This window comes from Juglans regia, chromosome 5, assembly GCF_001411555.2.
Source record: "Juglans regia cultivar Chandler chromosome 5, Walnut 2.0, whole genome shotgun sequence".
NCBI classification, from domain to species: Eukaryota; Viridiplantae; Streptophyta; class Magnoliopsida; order Fagales; family Juglandaceae; genus Juglans; species Juglans regia.
This window is the reverse complement of record NC_049905.1, coordinates 19,473,753-19,493,253: the sequence shown is the minus strand read 5'-3', so window position 1 is coordinate 19,493,253 and position 19,501 is coordinate 19,473,753. Positions and strand designations below refer to the sequence as shown.

Here is a 19,501-nt window from a genome sequence, read left to right as displayed (position 1 = left end):
TGCTTAAGGTAGTGGTTGCTATGCAGCACTGCCATGAAACTACTAAGCTGGAACTGTCGAGGGCTTGGGAACCCTCGGACAGTTAACGAACTTCATCTATTGGTGAAGGAAAGAACCCCATCTGTTATATTTTTGTCAGAAACTAAAGGTAACAAATATAAAGTGGAGAAGGTGAGGAACAAGTTGGGAATGGAGCAAAGTTTTGTGGTCGACAGCATAGGCAAGAGTGGAGGACTTGCAATGCTTTGGAAAACTGAGGTAAATGCTCAACTACTTTCTTATTCAAATAGCCATATATCTTTGACAATCTTTCCTGAGAGTAGTGGTCAACCCTGGAGACTCTTTGGGTTCTATGGTAACCCTGCCACAGACAAAAGGAAAGCTAGTTGGAGTCTCCTTAAAATGCTTAAACCCGAGCCTCCAATGGCTTGGTTATGTATGGGAGACTTCAATGAGATCTTGAGTAATGATGAGAAGTATGGGGTAGTCACTAGATCTTTTTCTCAAATGGAGTGTTTCAAATTAGCTATTGATGAATGCGACTTGAGTGATCTTGGATACACAGGGTCTAAGTATACTTGGAGTAACAATAGGGAGGGGAGAGATTTTACCAAAGAAAGACTGGATAGAGCTATGGGAAACGGGGAATGGCCATTACAATTCAGCAATAGTGAGGCCTTAGTGTTACCTGCCCTCAATTCAGATCACTCTCCTTTGTTGATAACCTGTGATAATGAGGAAGCTGGAGTTAATAGAAGGACAAGATTATTTAGGTATGAAGCTTACTAGTCAACTAAACAGGAGTGCAAAGAACTAATAAAATATTCATGGAGGGTTTCGTGCAGAGGGGCCCAATCAACAAGGAACTTCCTAGCTGGTCTGGACAGATGCAAGCAGTTATTGAGAACTTGGTCAAAAGACATGAATGGCAAGCAGAAACACCTAATTAGACAGAAAAGTGAGATGATCCAAGAGTTGCAAAGAATAAACCAAGGAGATTTTAATGATACCATCAAGGGATATCAAAGGGAAGTTAATCAGCTTCTAGTTGAAGAGGAAATCAAGTGGAGGCAGAGGGCAAAACAATTGTGGCTTAAGGAGGGAGACAAAAATACAAGCTACTTCCATAAGTGTGCATCTAAAAGAAAGAAGAATAACAGTATTCACTAGATTGCAAATGAAAGAGGGGAGCAAGTGAGTAATAGGTCAGAAGTCAGGGATATATTTCAAAGGTATTATCAAAAGTTGTTTGAGTCCTCTAACCCAAATGGTATCATGGAGGCCCTGGCTGATCTAGACTCAGTAGTGACACCCGAGATGAACCTCCTGTTAACAAAGGCATGTTCATATGAAGAGGTAAAAGGTGCTTTATTTGAAATGGATCCAATGAGCTCTCCAGGACTTGACGGATTCTCTGCTGGATTCTATCAGGACCACTGGGAAGCAGTTGGTGATGGTGTGGTCGAGGTTGTCAAAGAGATCTTTAAATCCAAGAGGGGTATTCAGGAAATTAATGAAACATTTATAGTGCTGATCCCAAAAAAGAGAAGGCCCAACTTGGTGACTGAATATAGACCAATAAGTCTATGTAATATGATTTATAAAGTGTTCTCTAAAGTACTAGCCAACAGAATTAAGCCTTTTCTATCCAAGTTGATATCTCCATCCCAAAGTGCATTTGTACCAGGAAGGTTGATCTCTGATAACATCATCGTGGCATATGAAGCAATGCACTCAATGAAACATAGAATGAAGCATAAGAAGGAGAGGTACATAGCTATGAAACTAGACATGAGCAAAGCTTACGACAAATTAGAGTGGTCTTTCTTGAAGGCAGTGCTCTCAAAGATGGGTTTTGATAAGAGGTGGATAGAATTGGTTATGCAATGTGTCTCTTCAGTAAAATATTCTCTGCTAGTTAATGGAGACCCTCAACAACACTTTATACCTTTTAGAGGATTAAGGCAAGGGGACCCTCTCTCCCTTTACCTATTCATACTTTGCACTGAAGTTCTTGGGAAGATGTTGGATGAAGCTGAGAGAAAGGGTTACATAACTGGTTTTCCATTTGCAAGAGGATCGTTGAAGGTTAATCATCTTTTCTTCACAGATGATAGCTTACTTTTTTGCAAAACAAATGCACTTGAGTGGAGTAGAATGTCTAAAATTCTCAAAACTTATGAGGAAGCCTCTGGACAAAGACTCAATCTTGAGAAATTAGCAATTTTTTTCAGCAAGAATATAGCACTTGAGAGAAAACAGGCTATTATCTCGGTTTCTAAGATGGTGGAAGCTAAAGTGTTTGAGAAGCACCTTGGCTTACCCTCATGTGTTGGAAGGAACAAGCTAGCATCATTTAGACCAGTTCTGGACTCTATAAGGAACCGTATGCAGAATTGGAAAGTTAAATTCATTTCAAAGGCTGGAAAAGAAGTGTTATTAAAATCAATAGTCCAAGCAATACCTACATACTGCATGAGCATTTTCAAGCTGCCAAAAACTATTCTCAATGCCATTAACAAGCTTATGCACAAGTTTTGGTGGGGCAGTTGAGAAAATAAAACCAAGACTCAGTGGTTGCCATGGAAACTACTTGGAAAGAACAAGGCAGAAGGTGGATTAGGTTACAGAGATTTTGAACATTTCAACGTTGCTTTACTGGCCAAGCAGGGATGGAGACTAATACAACAGTCACAATCTCTAGCAGCTAAGGTGATGAAAGCTAAATACTTTTTCAGGACTGATTTCCTAAATGCAAAACTGGGCAGCAATGCTTCATTTCTCTGGAGGAGCGTTTTGGAAGCCAGGAAGGTGTTAGAGGAAGGATTGATATGGAGGATTGGTAATGGGGAAGGGGTTAGCTTATGGAGAGACAAATGGATCCCTCAACCGACCACATTCAAAGTGCAGACCTCTTTAGATCAGAGGCATGCACTCTGGAAAGTCAGTAATTTGATTGATGAGCATTCTAAAACTTGGAACCTATCGGTTTTGAGGAGCATATGCATAGAAGAAGACATCAGTAATATCTGCAAGATACCTATTAGTTGGTGTGGCAACCCAGATAAGCTCATTTGGAGGTGCTCCAAAGATGGCATGTTTACTGTCAAGAGGACATACCATCTGTTGGGCACAATGGAGCAGTATCCATAGGGGCAAAGTTCTGCTCAACCCAACCAGAAGGAAGTGTGGCCCAAAATATGGAAGCTGAAGACCTCAAGTGCTGTTAGGATGTTTCTATGGAGAGCTACTCACGAGTCTTTACCAACTAACCTCAATCTCAAGAGGAGGAAAATTAAGGAAGACCCTTCATGCCCCATTTGTAGACAGGAGCCAGAATCTGTTATGCATGCATTATGGTCATGTTCTGCAGTGATGGATGTATGGTCTGTCAGTTCTAGAGGACTTCAGAAAATGAAGGTTGGGTTCAAGTCATTCAAAGAAGTAGTGGAACATGTAATAGCAATCCTCAGTGCAGAGGAAGTTGAGCTGTTTGCCTGTACAGCTTATCATGTGTGGAGGAGAAGAAATGTTTTTTTGTTTGAAGAAAAGTTTGAGAACCCATCTCGGATAGCTCAAGCAGCTCTTCAATTGACTAAGGACTTTAAAGAAGCCAGTTACAGTGAGCAAGTTAGTTTGGTTTCTAGAAGGCCTGCTGGTACAGATTCCTGGAGTCCTCCTCCATTGAATGTCTATAAAGCAAATTGGGATGCCTCAATAGACCGAGTACATAGCAGAATGGGGGTGGGGGTAGTGATCAGAAACTGGGAAGGAAGGGTAACAGCAACTCTGAAATCATCAAGGAGTATATTTCCTGATGCCAAACTTGCAGAAGCAATGGCTGCACTAAGAGCAGTCCTCTTATGTAAACAGTTAGGCATTTCAAGAGTACTATTAGAAGGGGATGCTCTCAATGTGGTTAACGATATCAACTTAGAGACAAAGGACTGGAGCTCAGCAGGGCTGATTATCCAAGACATCAAGGCTGAACTTCAGAACTTGGAGTATGGATCGGCTCAGTTTATATCTAGAAACTCTAACTGTATTGCTCATTGTTTAGCTAAGGATGCACTAAAACTCTCTTAGGATAGCATAACTATGGAGGGAGTCCCTCTTTGTATCCAACACTTGCTAAATTAATGATGAAAGCTCGACTATTCAAAAAATAAAAAATATATGTGGCTATGTGTTTCCTTCTCTGTAAAGTTAATTTTAAGAGTTCGTTTAGTTACACAGATAAGATGAAAAACTTATAAATAATAATAAGATAATTTATAGATAATAATAAAATGATTTAAGTTAAACCAAAGGCAAGTCAATGAAATTAACAAGCTTTAATTCGTTGGCATTTTCTTTTTTGGTAGGCGCTATTGTACCATGTGTTTTCTCCTCTGATCTTTTCCAAAGGCAACGTCCACGAAATTAGCAGTACTGTTAGCTTTAATTCCTTGTCATTTTCTTTTTTGGTAGGCCCTATTATACCATGTGAACTAGAAATTAGTACCACTGCCTTTTCCTTGGATTTTCTTTTCCCACAAACCCACTACTTTGATTCCTTTCTCAGTACCGAAAAATAATTGCAGCCATAAAGAGACAATGTTTTTCAAAACATAAATAAAAGGTATTTTAATTTGTAAAATAACAATATTGTTTTATAATCTTATTTTCTTAAAAGAGGATTATAAAAAATTTATACAATAAATTTAATAAATTGATATCAATTTATGTGATCGTCAGATATATTTTACAACAAAAATATAATTACAATTTAAAGCATCATATTAAATTACGTAATTAATATATAAATTTATATTTATATACAAAAGATTTCTATATAAGAGTCGCAGTTCTCTTCGTAAAGAAGTAAATTTGGTAAGAAAAATGAGTGTTCTTTATATTTCTTTATATATGATTAATAAAATGATCCTTAGATGATTAGTAAACTATATATGATTAGTAAACTAAGTCGGAAAAAAATGGTAGATTTCATGAATCCTTGATTAGTCATATTAATATATATATATATATATATATATATTGTTAGATATTATTAATTAAACAAAATAAATTATTTTGAGTATTTTAAATAATAATGTGATGAGAGTACTCAATTAAATAGAATTATGAAAAATGCTACTCATCATCCTAATTCTTATCATCTCATGATGTGGTATTAGATGATTGGATATTATTTACTATATTTCATTTGTGAAACTATCATCTAATATTGTCATATCATGAAATAATGAGTGGATGATGAGAATATGGATGATGATGAATATAATTTTTTTTATATAAGATATTAAAAATTCTGTTGATTAGTGATGCCATAAGATATTTTGTAGTTAATGTTTAATGGAGCTAAACTTATTAATTATTTTAACTTTTATTAAATAACATATCATTGATTTGTGCTAAGATGAAGAGGTCGATCTGTCCAATGGCTCATAAAGATAGAAACTATATATCAATCACTATTTACTCATACACCTCACATATATAATATTTTTTTTTCATAAGGTATGAGATTGTTTTTCATAAAGTGTGGGGTGTGAATAGTGACTGATGAAAAAAAAATTTCGGGTCATAAAATTAGATTACTGGTCATTGACATGACCGGGTGTAATTGGGTGGTGTTGGACCATTGTTGTAGGAAGGACGTTTCAATCTTTTATATTGATATATCACACGTTTGATAAACGAAAAAAAAAATAAAAACTTAAAAAATTATATATAGTATGTAATTATGTGAAGAAGATGAATACAATTTTTCTTTTCTTAAACATAGTGCGATGAAAGTTCAGAATGTCAATTATTTTCGAACCAATTGAATATTCGCTGTATTATCGTGATTAGTATTTTTTTAACAAGAATTATTCATGAGAAATCAGAAAAGGAAAAGAAAAATTATCATCAACTCCTGCTCCTCTACTACTCCAATAGTATATATTTGGTTTATTTTTATGTCTAATTTCTTTCCGAAATTTCCTTTTACATTGAAAATATCAAATATACCGTTTTACGGTTGAGAAATGATATTTACAATTATAGAGTGTATAAACGTCGTGCATTTCTTTTAAAAAAATGGAGTAAACATGAGACCTATATAAAAAATAATAATTTTTTAATAATAGACCTCATTGTGTTTTCAAATGAGTGTATGGCGCTTGCACAATCCATGACTATATCTAGTAATATTATTCTTTCTGGTTACCAACGTGATGCACGCCCCCTTGTAGCAAATTCAAAGGCCGCCAATATACACCTTCAAGGCTAACATCAGCACGTGTAAATAATATACGCGCTATAAAATGGACTCTGGTGTTTCGGATTTGCTAGAACAATTAACCTTCATCGACCCTCCACTATCGACACATAAGCCCCATGCACCGATACAATGCCGCGTGGCACATCTTAACACACAAATTTTTTTTATTTTAAATTTAACTAATATTTTTTTTAAAAAATACACATTTTAATACTTCAAATATCATCTCTCAAATGACAATTTTGGAAGCACAACTCTTTATACCAAGTGGCTATGTGCTTCCTTTGCTATAAAGGAATGGACAGATGAAATTGCAATAGGAAATTGAAGTAAAAGTTTGGAGTATTGACAGATGGAGACATTGAATACATTTTGCCAAAAGGAATCCTTGACTCATTGGCATTAGCTAGGTGATGATGCTCAACAAGGATTTGTTGGCCTATCGCTCTCAAGCCTGATTATAGTTAAATTATCTAAATAAATAAATAAACGGCCGTCTGCCACATGCGACCTTGGCCCACTGAAAAGGACGCCCATTCCCAACTTGAATTTCCAGTCATTTTTCATTTTACTATTTTTTTTTATTATTTAGAGAAATATCATTGATATTAGTGTTGGGATATTTTCTTCGGAGACTCAGAATTTGGAGCTAAGGATTGTGACGTAAATTTAGCTAATTAAAATTTACAATAATTCGTTAGATTAAGCATCGGTATATAAATTTGTTAAGTTACAATAATTAAGTTAAAGAACTTTTACATTATTTCTCATTCCTTTGTGAATATATAATGTGTATATTTTAATATTTTGTATTTCAAAATGAATTCAATTTAGGTTGATAGATGGATTTTATGTATTTTAATATATAGATGGTTGGAAATTATGAAAATAAATATAAATTGTATTTAAAAAATAAATATTGCATTACTAAGTAGATTAAAATAATAATAATAATATTTTATAATTTTACATGTACAGACGAAAGAAGCACAATCTAACTAGCTCAATATGAAAATATAAATGCTCTGTTTCTACTGAAGTTTAAACAATCTCAACTCATCTCATTTAATCTAACAATATTGAAACCGACAAAAAAACCACAAGCTTTTTATTTCTTTTTGTATATTTGAGGAAGCTCAATATGACATTACCCATATTTTTATTTCCTATCATCCCAGATTTTTTGTAGTCTTTATATATATTTGAGGAAGCGGAATATTAACAAGTAAATTGGCTAAACATAGATGCATGTACCTTAGGGCTTAGTGCGTTCGTGCGTGTGTGGGGAAATATTAGAATTAATTAGATCTCTAAATTTCCATATTCAAGATCACATGCTAGCTGAAACTCTTAATGCCCTCTTTCTATCTCAACTTATCTCTTCTCATTTTATCTAATAATATTGAAAAATTTAAATAATATTAAAAAATTATATTCTAATAATATTTAAGAAATGATAGTTGCAGTCGTGAGTGTGCAAGCGCCGCATAATCACTTTAAAAAAAGTGAATAAATATGAGATCCACATGAAAACAAAATTAATTTTTTAATAGTAGACTCCATTCTTTTTCAAAGCGACTACTTAGCACTTGCACACTTCACGACTGTATGTAGCATTACTAATAATATTTTATTCAACTTTCATCTCATCTCATTTCATTTATGTAACCACACGAGTAAATCTTGCTTAAATATACTGACCGGTGGTTATTGTTAATTACTATCTGTTCATTGTTCTCTTCCATCATGTAGTGCCAACCTCTAAGCATATATATAATTAAGGACATAATTTGGAAATCAAATTCGCCTCACAGCAGAAGAACTAATATTTTTATACAAGTATGAATTTCATTTACAATCCCCACGGCCCCACTCTGTTTGGCCTTATTTTTTCTTTTCTCTTACTTATACACTACAACAAAAGAGGTTTCTAGGATGGGAAACTATGACTTCTTCCCAAAACATATTTTAGGATGAAAAAAAAATCGTCCTAAGGTCGTCTCAATATTAGTGTCTCAAGAGGTTTTTTAAGAAGAAAATTTAAATTTCGTCTTAAAAATATTTTTTGAGACAAAATTGAGCAAAATCATTCCATAGCGTTCGAACGAAAGGTTTTTTTGGAACGATTAAATTTCATCCCATATTTCCAGTCGAACAGTAGAATCATTATGTCCGACCGTGAAGTAAGTTTTTTCTTTCCTATATATTATTTTAGTTAATGTGAATTTGTGTTTTTACAACCCATATCAAAGCACATCTTTGGATTTAAGGATACCTTAAAGAATATATAAATCAAGGTGAGAAACACAACAGACAACTGCTTCAGCCTTTGTAGAAGTCAAAATCCGAAAGCTCTCTGGAACTTCGAAGCAAATGATCCGCATTGATAAAACTAAGATAACATAGAGTCAAGACAAAATAAATGTTATTTACGTTACATATATATATAGAGTCCAGACAAAATAAATGTTACAAACTTGGAGGGTCTTTCCTGCTATAGAACTTATAAGTAAGTAAGGCTGGCCTAGGTTACCAAGATGACAGTCTCATCTCATATAATCATTGTAATTTTTTCAAATTCTAATACAAAATATAATAAACAATTCAACTTTTCCAAATCTCAAAATAAAAATTATATTCTAACAATATTTTATTCAATTTTTAACTTTTACTCATCTATGTAACTTGGATCTTCTAGTATTAGATTTGAGACTCAGATATCAAGATCTCGATAATTATGATCCGAGACATATATTTAGATCTCTATTATTATGAACTGAGACCATATTGGTATCAAGATTTTGGAGTGAAATTAACTTGGGTGTAAAAATGTAGCCGGTATCTTTTGTGTAGTCCCCTCAATTTGGGTGTAAAAAGGATGGTTTAGTTAATAAAGTAAGTTGCCTTGCACAATTTAGGAACGTGATAATTCTCATCTCTCTCTTCCAAAAGGCATCGTCCATGAAATTATAACCACTGCCTTCCTTGGGCATTTCATTTTTGGTAGGCCCTAGTGGCTACAACTATTCCATGTGGCTATGTGCTTCCTTCGTTGTAAAGTTAATTTTAAGAACTCGTTATATAAATAAGATGAAAAATCTATAAATAGTAATAAGATAATTTATAAACAGTAGTACGATTTGAGTTAAATGAAAGGCAACGTCAATGAAATTGACGAGCTTTAATTCCTTGGCATTTTTTTTTTGGTAGGCCCTATTATACCATGTGAACTTGATTTTCTCATCTCTTATCTTTTCCAAAGGCAACGTCCACGAAATTAGCAGTACTGGTAGCTTTAATTCCTTGTCATTTTCTTTTTTGGTAGGCCCTATTGTACCATGTGAGCTAGAATTAGTACCACTGATTTTTCCTTGGCATTTCTTTTCCCACCAAACCCACTACTTTGATTCTTTTCTCTAGAGGTGGGTAGCGGGCCCCGCCCCCATCTGCCCCGCCCCTCATGGAGAAGGCATAGCGGGGACAAGATGACGCTAGCGGGGCCTCGTCCCACCCCCCGCTCCGCTCCATGTATAAATTTTTTTTATTATTATATATATTTATATATATATATAAATATATTGTATATATATATACACAATTTATTAAAGACTTGAAATAGTCATTTTGGGTCTAAAAAATTATTTTTAGATCAAAAAAAATTTTTTAGACCCAATGTATTGACCTAGGTGGAGTTTTTTCCCCCGTCCCCCAGCACCGGGGCAGGGGAAAATGCCCCACACCCACTTGGTGCGGGGAAGGGTACCCCCGCCTCACACCAAGCAGATATCAACCCTACCTTTCTCACTACTGAAAAATAATTGCAGTCATAAAGAGAACGTTTTTCCAAACATAAACAAAAGGTATTTTGTAAAATGACAATATTGTTATAATCTTATTTTCTTAAACGGGGAATATTTAGGCTACTTAAAAATTTTATACAATAAATTTTATAAATTGATGTCAATTTATGCGATCCATCATATATATTTTATTTTTTTTCTTCAATTTGTTTTTAGTTTTATTATTCTTAAACTAATTGAGTTATTCTACTTATCATTCATATATCACACATTTGATAAAAGAAAAAAATAAAAATTTAAAAAATTATATTTAGCGTGTGATGTGAAGATGATGAATAATTTTTTTTTTTTCTTAAAGATATTGTGATGAAAGTTCAGAATGTCAATTATATTCGACAATTGAATATTCATTGTATTATCGTGATTAGTGTTTTTTTAACAAGAATTATTCATGAGGGATCAGAAAGAGGAAAAGAAAAATTATCATCAACTCTTGCTCCTCTACTACTCCTATAATATATATTTTGGTTTATTTTTACATCTAATTTCTTTCCGAAATTTTCTGTTAGATTGAAAATATCAAATATACCGTTTTATAGCTGAGAAATGATATTTGCAGTTATAGAATATATAAACAGCATGCATTCTCTTTTTAAAAAAAAAAGTAAATATGAGACCCACATAAAAAATTAATTTTTTAATAATAGATCTCACTATTTTTTTAAAAAAAATGTACGACGCTTTCACAACATATAACTATATCTAGCAAAATTACTCTTTCTAGCTACCAACGTGATGCACACCCCTAACATCGGCACGTGCAAATAGTATACGCACTATAAAATGGACTCTGGTGCCTCAGATCTGCTAGTTACAGCCTTCATCAACCTTCCACTATCAACACATAAGCCCCATGCACCGATACATGAATGCCGCATGACACATCTTAACACACAATCTTTTAAGTTTGAAAAAAAATTGAGTCCGAAAATAATTTTTTACGTAGATGATCTTAAATTTACCTAATATTTTTTTTTAAAAAAAATACATATTTTAATATTTCAAATATCATCTCTCAAATGAAAATTTTGGAAGCACAACTCCTTATACCAAGTGGCTATGTGCTTCCTTTGCTATAAAGCTCATTTAAAAGGAATGGACAGATGAAATTGCAATAAGAAATTGATAGATGGAGACATTGAATACATTTTGCCAAAAGGAGTCCTTGACTTCTTGGCATTACATAGGATTTGTTGGCCTATCGCTCTCAAGCCTGATTATAATTAAATTATCTAAATAAATAAATAAACGGTTGAGAGGCGACGTTAAATAAATACATTCCGCCCATCACATGCGACCTTGGCCCACTGAAAAGGACGACCATTCCCAACTAGAATTTTCATTTTTTTTTTAATTTAATTTTTTTATTTATAGAAATATCATTCATTATGTCTATGTTTAGCAAGTGAAAGTATCTCAAATATTCTTACTATTATTTTTTATTTTATTATTATTTTTTACTTATTTATTACTTTTCACCTACTTTTTACTACTATTCAATATTTTATTATTATTTTTTCATTACTTTTTTACTACTATTCACAAATATTCTCAACACTTCTCAACATTTTTCACTATCCAAACAATTTTTCAACTCAGAATTTGGAGCTAAGCATTGTGACGTAATTTTAGCTGAAATGTCCCTTAAAACTTCCACCTTAGATTAAACATTGGTATATAAATTTGATTATGAGCTACAGTAATTCAATAAATGTGTTAACTTACAGTAATTAAGTTTAAGGAATTTTATATTATTTCTCATTCTTTTGTGAATTTATTATGTGTATATTTTAATATTTTGTATTTAAAAATGAAGTTAATTTAGGTTGATAGATGGATTTTATGTATTTTAATATATAGATGGTTGGAAATTATGAAAATAAAAATAAAATGTATTTAAAAAATAAATATTGCATTAACTAAGTAGATTAAAAAAATATTATTATTTTATAATTTTAGAAAATGAGATGACTAATCAAATAATTCAAGTTTTGAAAAAAAGCCAAAAAATATTTTTCCAACGGAAAAATGATATAATGACAATTATTTCAGAATTTATCCCATTTTTTTTCCATTAATAATGAGATATCACATGGACCAAATTAGCCCTTACTTTGTGCAGAGATGAGGGTCCAATAATGACTCTTAAATGACTGCGGTCATTGACTTGACCTGGTGCAATCAGGTGGTATTGGATCAATGCAGTAGGCTGTTTCCCCCACATATACTCATTGCCAAATACCGATTGCAACCACATTTTACTCTCTGCAATCTCACCTTTCTTCATTTGCTTTTTCCCCTTTCAAAGAACAAATCATGACCGAATTAGTGGGTGGACTGTGGAGCAATCTTAAAGGGACCTATAAAACATGGATATTATATAGATATTGATAGGATTGCTACTTTTTCAACATCTCAATTTAAAAAAATTAACATATTTTAATGAAACTTATAAAATATTATTATTTATAACTCAACTAGACTCTTCTCAACGTAGCCGGTATTTTTTTTTATAGTCCACTCAATTTGGGTGTAAAAAGGATGGTTGAGTTGATAAAGTAAGTTGCCTTGCACAATTTAGGAACTTGATTCTCATGTCTCTCTTCCAAAGGCATCGTCCATGAAATTAGATAATTTTAAGAATTGGTTTGGTTATATAGATAAGATAAAAAAATCTGTAAATAATAATAAGATAATTTATAAATAGTAGTAAAATTATTTGAATTAAATCAAAGCAACAGTCCATAAAATTAGCAAGCTTTAATTCCTTGGCATTTTCTTTTCTCGTAAGCCCTATTATACCATATGAAGTTGATTAATTCTCATGCCATCTCTTTTCCAAAGGCGATTAGCAAAACTAGTACTGCTTCCCATGGCATTGATTCTTTTGTTGGCAGGCCCGTGGCCGGCTACGTGATAATTCCTTCTCTATGTTTTTTTTTTCTTCTTCTTCTTCCTCTTCTTCCTATAGGAAATAGACATAATTTCATTCATGAAATCGAAGTTACAACTGTGACTGGTCAATACAGAGAAAAAACTCATATTACAATCCAAACTACTCATCTATGGAAAGCTTCTCTGCACACAAATTTATTTGTGACGGAAATTGTCTTAACTACTAGGAACTCTCTACTAACAAAAATGGTTTGTTTGAGAATACCATTCTCTCTAAAAAAAAAAAAAAAAAACAGATATAACCATCTCCCCACCTCCAAATGAGGAGAAGGACTAGACCACCCCCCTCCTCTTCCTGCTATGGACAAAAGTCCAATAGTCTATTTCTTTTATTTCTCAATACAAACAAACACCAAAACTACATACACTTAAAAATACTGTAAAAAAATCGAAAATACATTGGCCAAGGCGGCTGTATTGGTGCGGCCGGAGTCGCTGGCGCCAGAAACGCCGCACGTGGCAGAGCATAAGCCTTCTCGCATTAGCGCGTGGAAGCCACGCGTGCGCAATAAGCCGCACGTGTGTGCTACACACCGCTTCTTTTGGCGTGGTATTCAGTAGTCTGGAAGACTGGCGACTTTAAAAAACCCATGGTGGAGTGCGTGTAGGACGTTGGCCACTGAAAATTCACAGGTCGGTGTTGCTCTGTTATTTGACCTGAAAAAACCAACAAAACAGAAAATACAACCAAGGGAGGAGACGAAACACAGGACTGGAAGGAGGGAGGGGTGAGGAGCCGGAGCTCCCACCCCCTGGCTGGTTTCGGTTTGGATGTTAGAGAGAGGTTGGAGGTTCTCTTTCGAAAAAATGCTAGGGCCGGTGTTTTTGACAGGAGTCTAATGCATAATTAGCATTACGCTTCCTTCACTATGTATAAAGCTAATTTTAAAGGATTGGACACATAAATCATGCATTTTCTTTTTTGGTAGGCCCTATTATACCATGTAAACTTGATTTTCTCATATCTGATCTTTTCCAAAGGCCAGCGTTGTATTCGGTAGACAGGAAGACCGGCGATTGAAAAACCCATGGTAGAGTGCGTGTAGAACGTTGGCCACTGGAAAATCACAGGTCGGTGTTGCTCCTTTATTTGACCTGAAAAAACCAACAAAATAGAAAACACAACCAAGGGAGGAGACGAAACACTGGACTGGAAGGAGGGAGGGGGTGGAGTTGGAGCTCCTACCCCCTAGCTGGTTTCGGTTTGGATGTTAGAGAGAGGTTGGAGGTTCTCTCTCTAAAAAATGCTAGGGCCGACGTTTTTCACAAGAGTCTAATGCATAATTAGCATTACACTTCCTTCGCTATGTATAAAGCTAATTTTAAAAGATTGGACACATAAATTAGGGCTGTGCAAACTTCCAAAAATTTCGACTCTGTCTAACTTCCGCTCCGATTTCGACGGAGCTAGAATGGTCGGAAATCAAAGTCAAAATCGGAGTAGTTCCGAATAAGTAGTCAGGAGCTCCAAACTCCGAATTCCGACTCCGATATTTTTAAAAAAATCAAGATGTAAAATGATGTCGTTTTACATATGGATTTAAAAAAAAAAAATTTAAACGACGCTGTTCCACTTAATGTGGAACGGCGTCGCTTCATCACACAGGGGGTCCAAAACGCAGGACCCCCTTCCCTTCTTCCTTCTTCCTTCTTCTTCTCCTTTTTCTCTGAACATCTCGGTCCCTCAGATCTCCGCGTCTCGCCGCCTCATTCCCTCTCTGCTGCTGTCGTTGCCTCTTTGCACCTCCGTAGTGTGCAACACTCCGTTCTCCTTCACTTCTCAGGCTAACCTCCGTTCAGTTTCAGCCTCTGGTAAGTTGTCCGATTCCAAGCCTTAAAATTAAATCAAGGAAATTTAATTTTAAGTTTTCTTTTTTTCCATGATGTTGGGTTGCCTAGAATTAGTTGTTTTGAGATTAATTGTTGTGATTCTTGTGAAGTTGTTGAATAAAAAAATATAAAATTAAAATAGGGTAGAATATAATTTTTTGATATTATTTTTACTTTAGTATTTGAAAAAATTGATTTTGTTTTTGTGTTTTTTATTTAAAAATTTGTGAATGTTGTAATGATTAGATGAAAAATTTTAAAAAATATTTATATTTGAATTGTGTTTAGATATTGAGATAAGATGAAATAGTTTAAAAGCTCTGTAAACCAAACAAGGCCTAAAGGAATATTGATCGACAGATCATAAATCATGCTATATAGACATTGGACATCGGAACTTGATTCTCGTCTCTCTTTAATTTCCAAAGGCACATCCTCCACGAAATTAGTACTTCTGCTTTCCTTGGCATTTCTTTCTGTTTTGGTAGGCCCTATTATACCATGTGAACTTAGATTCTCACATCTCTTTTCCAAAGGCAACGTCGTCCATGAAATTAGCAAGCTTTAATTCCTTGGCATTTTCTTTTTCGGTATGCCCTATTATACCATGTGAACTTGATTCTCATCATGATCTCTCTTTTCCTAGGACAACGTCAATGAAATGAGTACTAATGCTTTGATTCCTTTCTGATCACTGAAAAATAATTGAGAGACAATGTCTTTAACGACATTATAAATAAAAGGTATTTAATTTGTAAATTAACAATATTTTTATAATTTTATTTTATTTAAAGGGAAGTATGTTCTTCTTGATTAATTTGGGTAGAATATTTTTATGATTTTATTTCATTTTGTAAATTATTTTGGGTATTTTAAATAATAATGAAGTATACTTATTTATATAATGTATATGGTATGTTCTTCTTGATTAATCTTTTTTTTTTTTTTTCCAGTGAAAGGTGCATGCATGTTAGATATTTTTTAAACAAACTGGAGTAGTACTTACATGTTTGTTATAAGCGGTTTGTTGTAATTATGAAAATTATGAAAGTCATGTATTAAATGTGTTTTTTAATTACTCATCATTTATAATATTTCGATGCCAATCTTCTTTCACCGAAGTTGGCCACTTTAATAGGCCAAATTAAAGGCATCCGAAGCTATCTTTATTCGAGTGTCATGTTAGAATAAATAAAGCAAACATATAAAGAAAAGATTCCAACATTTAAAAGTCCATCTGCAGCACTGATAATACCATCACTGCAGTAGGCTGTCTCCTCTATTCTCATTGCTAAAGCTAATTGAAACCAGATTTTGCTCTCTACTCTTTGCAATCTCACCTGCTAATTTCTTCCCCTTTCAAAGAAGAAAACATGGCCGAATTAGTGGGAGGAACACTTCTCTCAGCCTTCCTTCAAGTATTATTTGATAGGATGGCATCTCAGGAGTTTGTTGATTTTCTAAGGGGGAGAAAACCCAGTAAAAAACTCTTGTCCGAGTTGAACAATGTATTGCTGTCTGTGGGAGCGGTTCTCGAAGATGCCGAGGACAAACAAGTTACTAATTCTAGTGTGAAAAAGTGGCTTGATGAGCTGAAGGATGCTGTCTATGATGCAGAGGACGTCTTGGATAAGATTGCTACAAAAGCCTTACAATCCAAATTAGATGCTGAATTTGGAACCAATATTTCAAGTAAGGTACGAAACTCCATCCACACTTCTCTTTTTTTTAAGAAGATAGAAGAAAGGATAAAAGGGGTACATGAGAGATTAAAAGATCTAGTAGGTCAACAGTATGTCCTGGGTCTAGTACAAGCTAGTACCATCACAAAGAAAGCATCTGAAAGATTGCCCACTACTTCTTTGGTACAAGATTCAGACATTGGTGGTAGAAATGATGATAAGGATGAAATAATTAATAAGTTACTTCATGATGATGCTAGTGACAATGAGATAGGTGTGATTGCCATAGTAGGCATGGGGGGAATGGGCAAGACCACCCTTGCTCGGCTTGTATACAATGACAAAACGGTCCAAAAGCATTTTCAGCCTGTAGCATGGGTTTGTGTTTCAGAAGACTTTGATATGTTTAATGTAACGAAAACAATTCTGGAAGCAGTAACTTCTTCAACCAGTGATATTAAAGATCTAAATCGGCTTCAACTTCAACTAAAGGATAAATTGATGGGAAAGAAATTCCTAATCGTCTTGGATGATGTTTGGAATAGGAATTACACTGAATGTGAGATATTAAGCAACCCCTTTAAATCTGGGGCACAAGGAAGTAGGATCATCGTAACAACGCGCGATGTTGGTGTTGCATCAGCCATGCGTGCTTTTGAAATCCATCATCTAAAGGAGTTACAAGAGGAGGATTGTTGGAAACTATTTGCAAGACATGCATGTCTGCATGATGCTAACTCCTACATGCATTCAGAGTTTGAAGAGTTAGGTCGACAAATTGTTGAAAAATGTAAAGGTCTACCTTTAGCAATAAAAACAATTGGGGCCCTCTTGCGATCCAAAGTTGATGTTAGTGACTGGAATGAGGTTTTGAATAGTGAGATATGGAGTTTGTCAAATGAAATTCTTCCTGCTCTAAGATTAAGCTATAAACACCTTCCCTCATTTATAAAACGGTGTTTTGCTTACTGTTCAATATTTCCAAAAGACCATCCCATCAAGAAAGATGAATTAGTTTTATTATGGATGGCAGAAGGTTTTCTCCACGAAATTGAAAACAAAACAATGGAAGCAGTTGGTAATGATTACTTTGACACTCTTGTATCAAGATCATTATTTCAGAAGTCGAATAAAGGTGAACTATGTTTTGTGATGCATGATCTCATCAATGACTTGGCAAAATTTGTGTCTGGTGAATTTACATTTAGGTTGGGGGTTGATACCCCTTCTCATCTAAATGTTAACAAGACTCGTCACGTGTCATATGCTAGGGGTTTTTTGGAGAACTTAAAGAAGTTAGAGGCTTTTCAAGAAGCTACGCAATTGCGTACATTTTTGGCATTACAATCGCCAGTATATTGTTACTCCACAAATAAAAAGTTGTTGCGTGATTCATTGCCAATGTTAAGTTGTTTGCGGGTGCTCAACCTATCTAACTACAACAAGATGTGCGAGTTGCCTGAATCAATTGGAAAAATTACACAGTTACGTTATTTGGACATTTCTAGTACGGCAATTAGAAGGTTGCCTGATTCTTTATGTAAGTTGTACAATTTGCAAACATTGAGGTTATCTGGTTGTGGAGATATTGAAACATTGCCAAGAGACATGCAAAAACTCGTTAATTTACACCATCTTGATTTGACTGATACTCCCCGCAGAATGAAGATGCCGATGCATATGGGCAAACTAAAATTTCTCCAGACATTAACCAAATTTGTCGTTAGCAAACGCACTGGATGTAGCATTAGAGAATTGGGAAAGCTTGCAAATCTTCGAGGAACACTTTCTATCTTGGATCTTGAAAATGTTGAATCTTTCAAAGATGCAGAAGGTGCATGCTTGAGGAATAAAATGGACCTTAAAGAGTTGGCATTAAACTGGAAAGCAGGTTCAAATACTGAGATTTCAGAAAGTCAAAGAGATGTACTCAACGGTCTGCAACCACATAGAAACCTGAAAAGTCTCACTATAAAGGACTACATGGGTGGAAGTTTTCCTAATTGGGTAGGGGATCATTCCTTCTCTAATGTAATGTCTATTAATTTGGAAAACTGTAAATATTGTTGCAGCTTACCAGCACTTGGGCAGCTACTCTCTTTACAAAACCTCACTATTATTGGTTTTGATGGAATTGTAGCAGTGGGTGAAGAGTTTTACGGTAGTACTGGTTCTTCTTCTATTAAGCCGTTTGGGACATTGAAATTTTTAAAATTTGAGCAGATGTTGAATTGGGAGAAATGGTCTTCGTTTGGTGATGAAAATGAAGGAGGAGCTTTCCATCGTCTCGAGAAGCTTTCTATTCGGAGATGCTCAAACCTAACGGGAGATTTGCCCATTCATCTTCCTTCTTTGGGTATCCTTGAGATTATAGACTGTCCGAAGATGCTGGCTTCACTCCCAAGGGCTCCAGCTATATGTGAATTGAAGCTGAGAAATTGTAGGGAGGATATATTAAGGGAACTGCCAATTCATGTTACGAAGGAGCTCACAATTGAAGGATTTGATGCAGCGGATATGGGTGACTTTTTCTCGCATATGTCTCTTCCAGTGGGTGGTCTAACCTCTACAATAAAAACTCTTGAAATAAACAATTGCAAGAAGTTAGGGCTCCCAATAAACTTGGACTATTCATGCCTTGAAGTTTTGAGATTGTTCGATTGCGATTCTCTCCGGTCCATTCCAATGGATTTATTCCCAAATGTTAAGGATCTGGAAATCCAAAGGTGTAAAGATCTAGAATCTCTTACAGTTGCAGAACAACATCAACATGATTTAGTGGCCTTGTCGTCTCTAAGTATCGAACAGTGTTATAATTTTGTGTCATTTCCGGGAGGAGGATTGCACGCCACCAACCTTGGATTCTTAAAGATCGGAAATTGTGAGGGTTTGAGATCGCTACCTGA

The 19,501-nt window shown here is 34.6% G+C and overlaps 2 protein-coding genes across 2 annotated transcripts; both read left to right on the top strand.

Annotated features, from left to right (window-relative positions):
- The first annotated feature begins 3,231 nt into the window (after nucleotides 1–3,231).
- Nucleotides 3,232–4,086, top strand: LOC109021741. The gene has a single exon (XM_019000176.1). The coding sequence runs from the start codon at nucleotides 3,232–3,234 to the stop codon at nucleotides 4,084–4,086; it is 855 nt and encodes a 284-aa protein (XP_018855721.1).
- Nucleotides 4,087–16,346: 12,260 nt separating this feature from the next.
- LOC109017994 (putative disease resistance RPP13-like protein 1) lies at nucleotides 16,347–19,480 on the top strand. Its single transcript, XM_035690082.1, has 2 exons — nucleotides 16,347–19,321; nucleotides 19,432–19,480. Exons 1-2 carry the CDS (start codon nucleotides 16,347–16,349, stop codon nucleotides 19,478–19,480), a joined length of 3,024 nt encoding a protein of 1,007 aa, XP_035545975.1.
- Nucleotides 19,481–19,501: the final 21 nt, after the last annotated feature.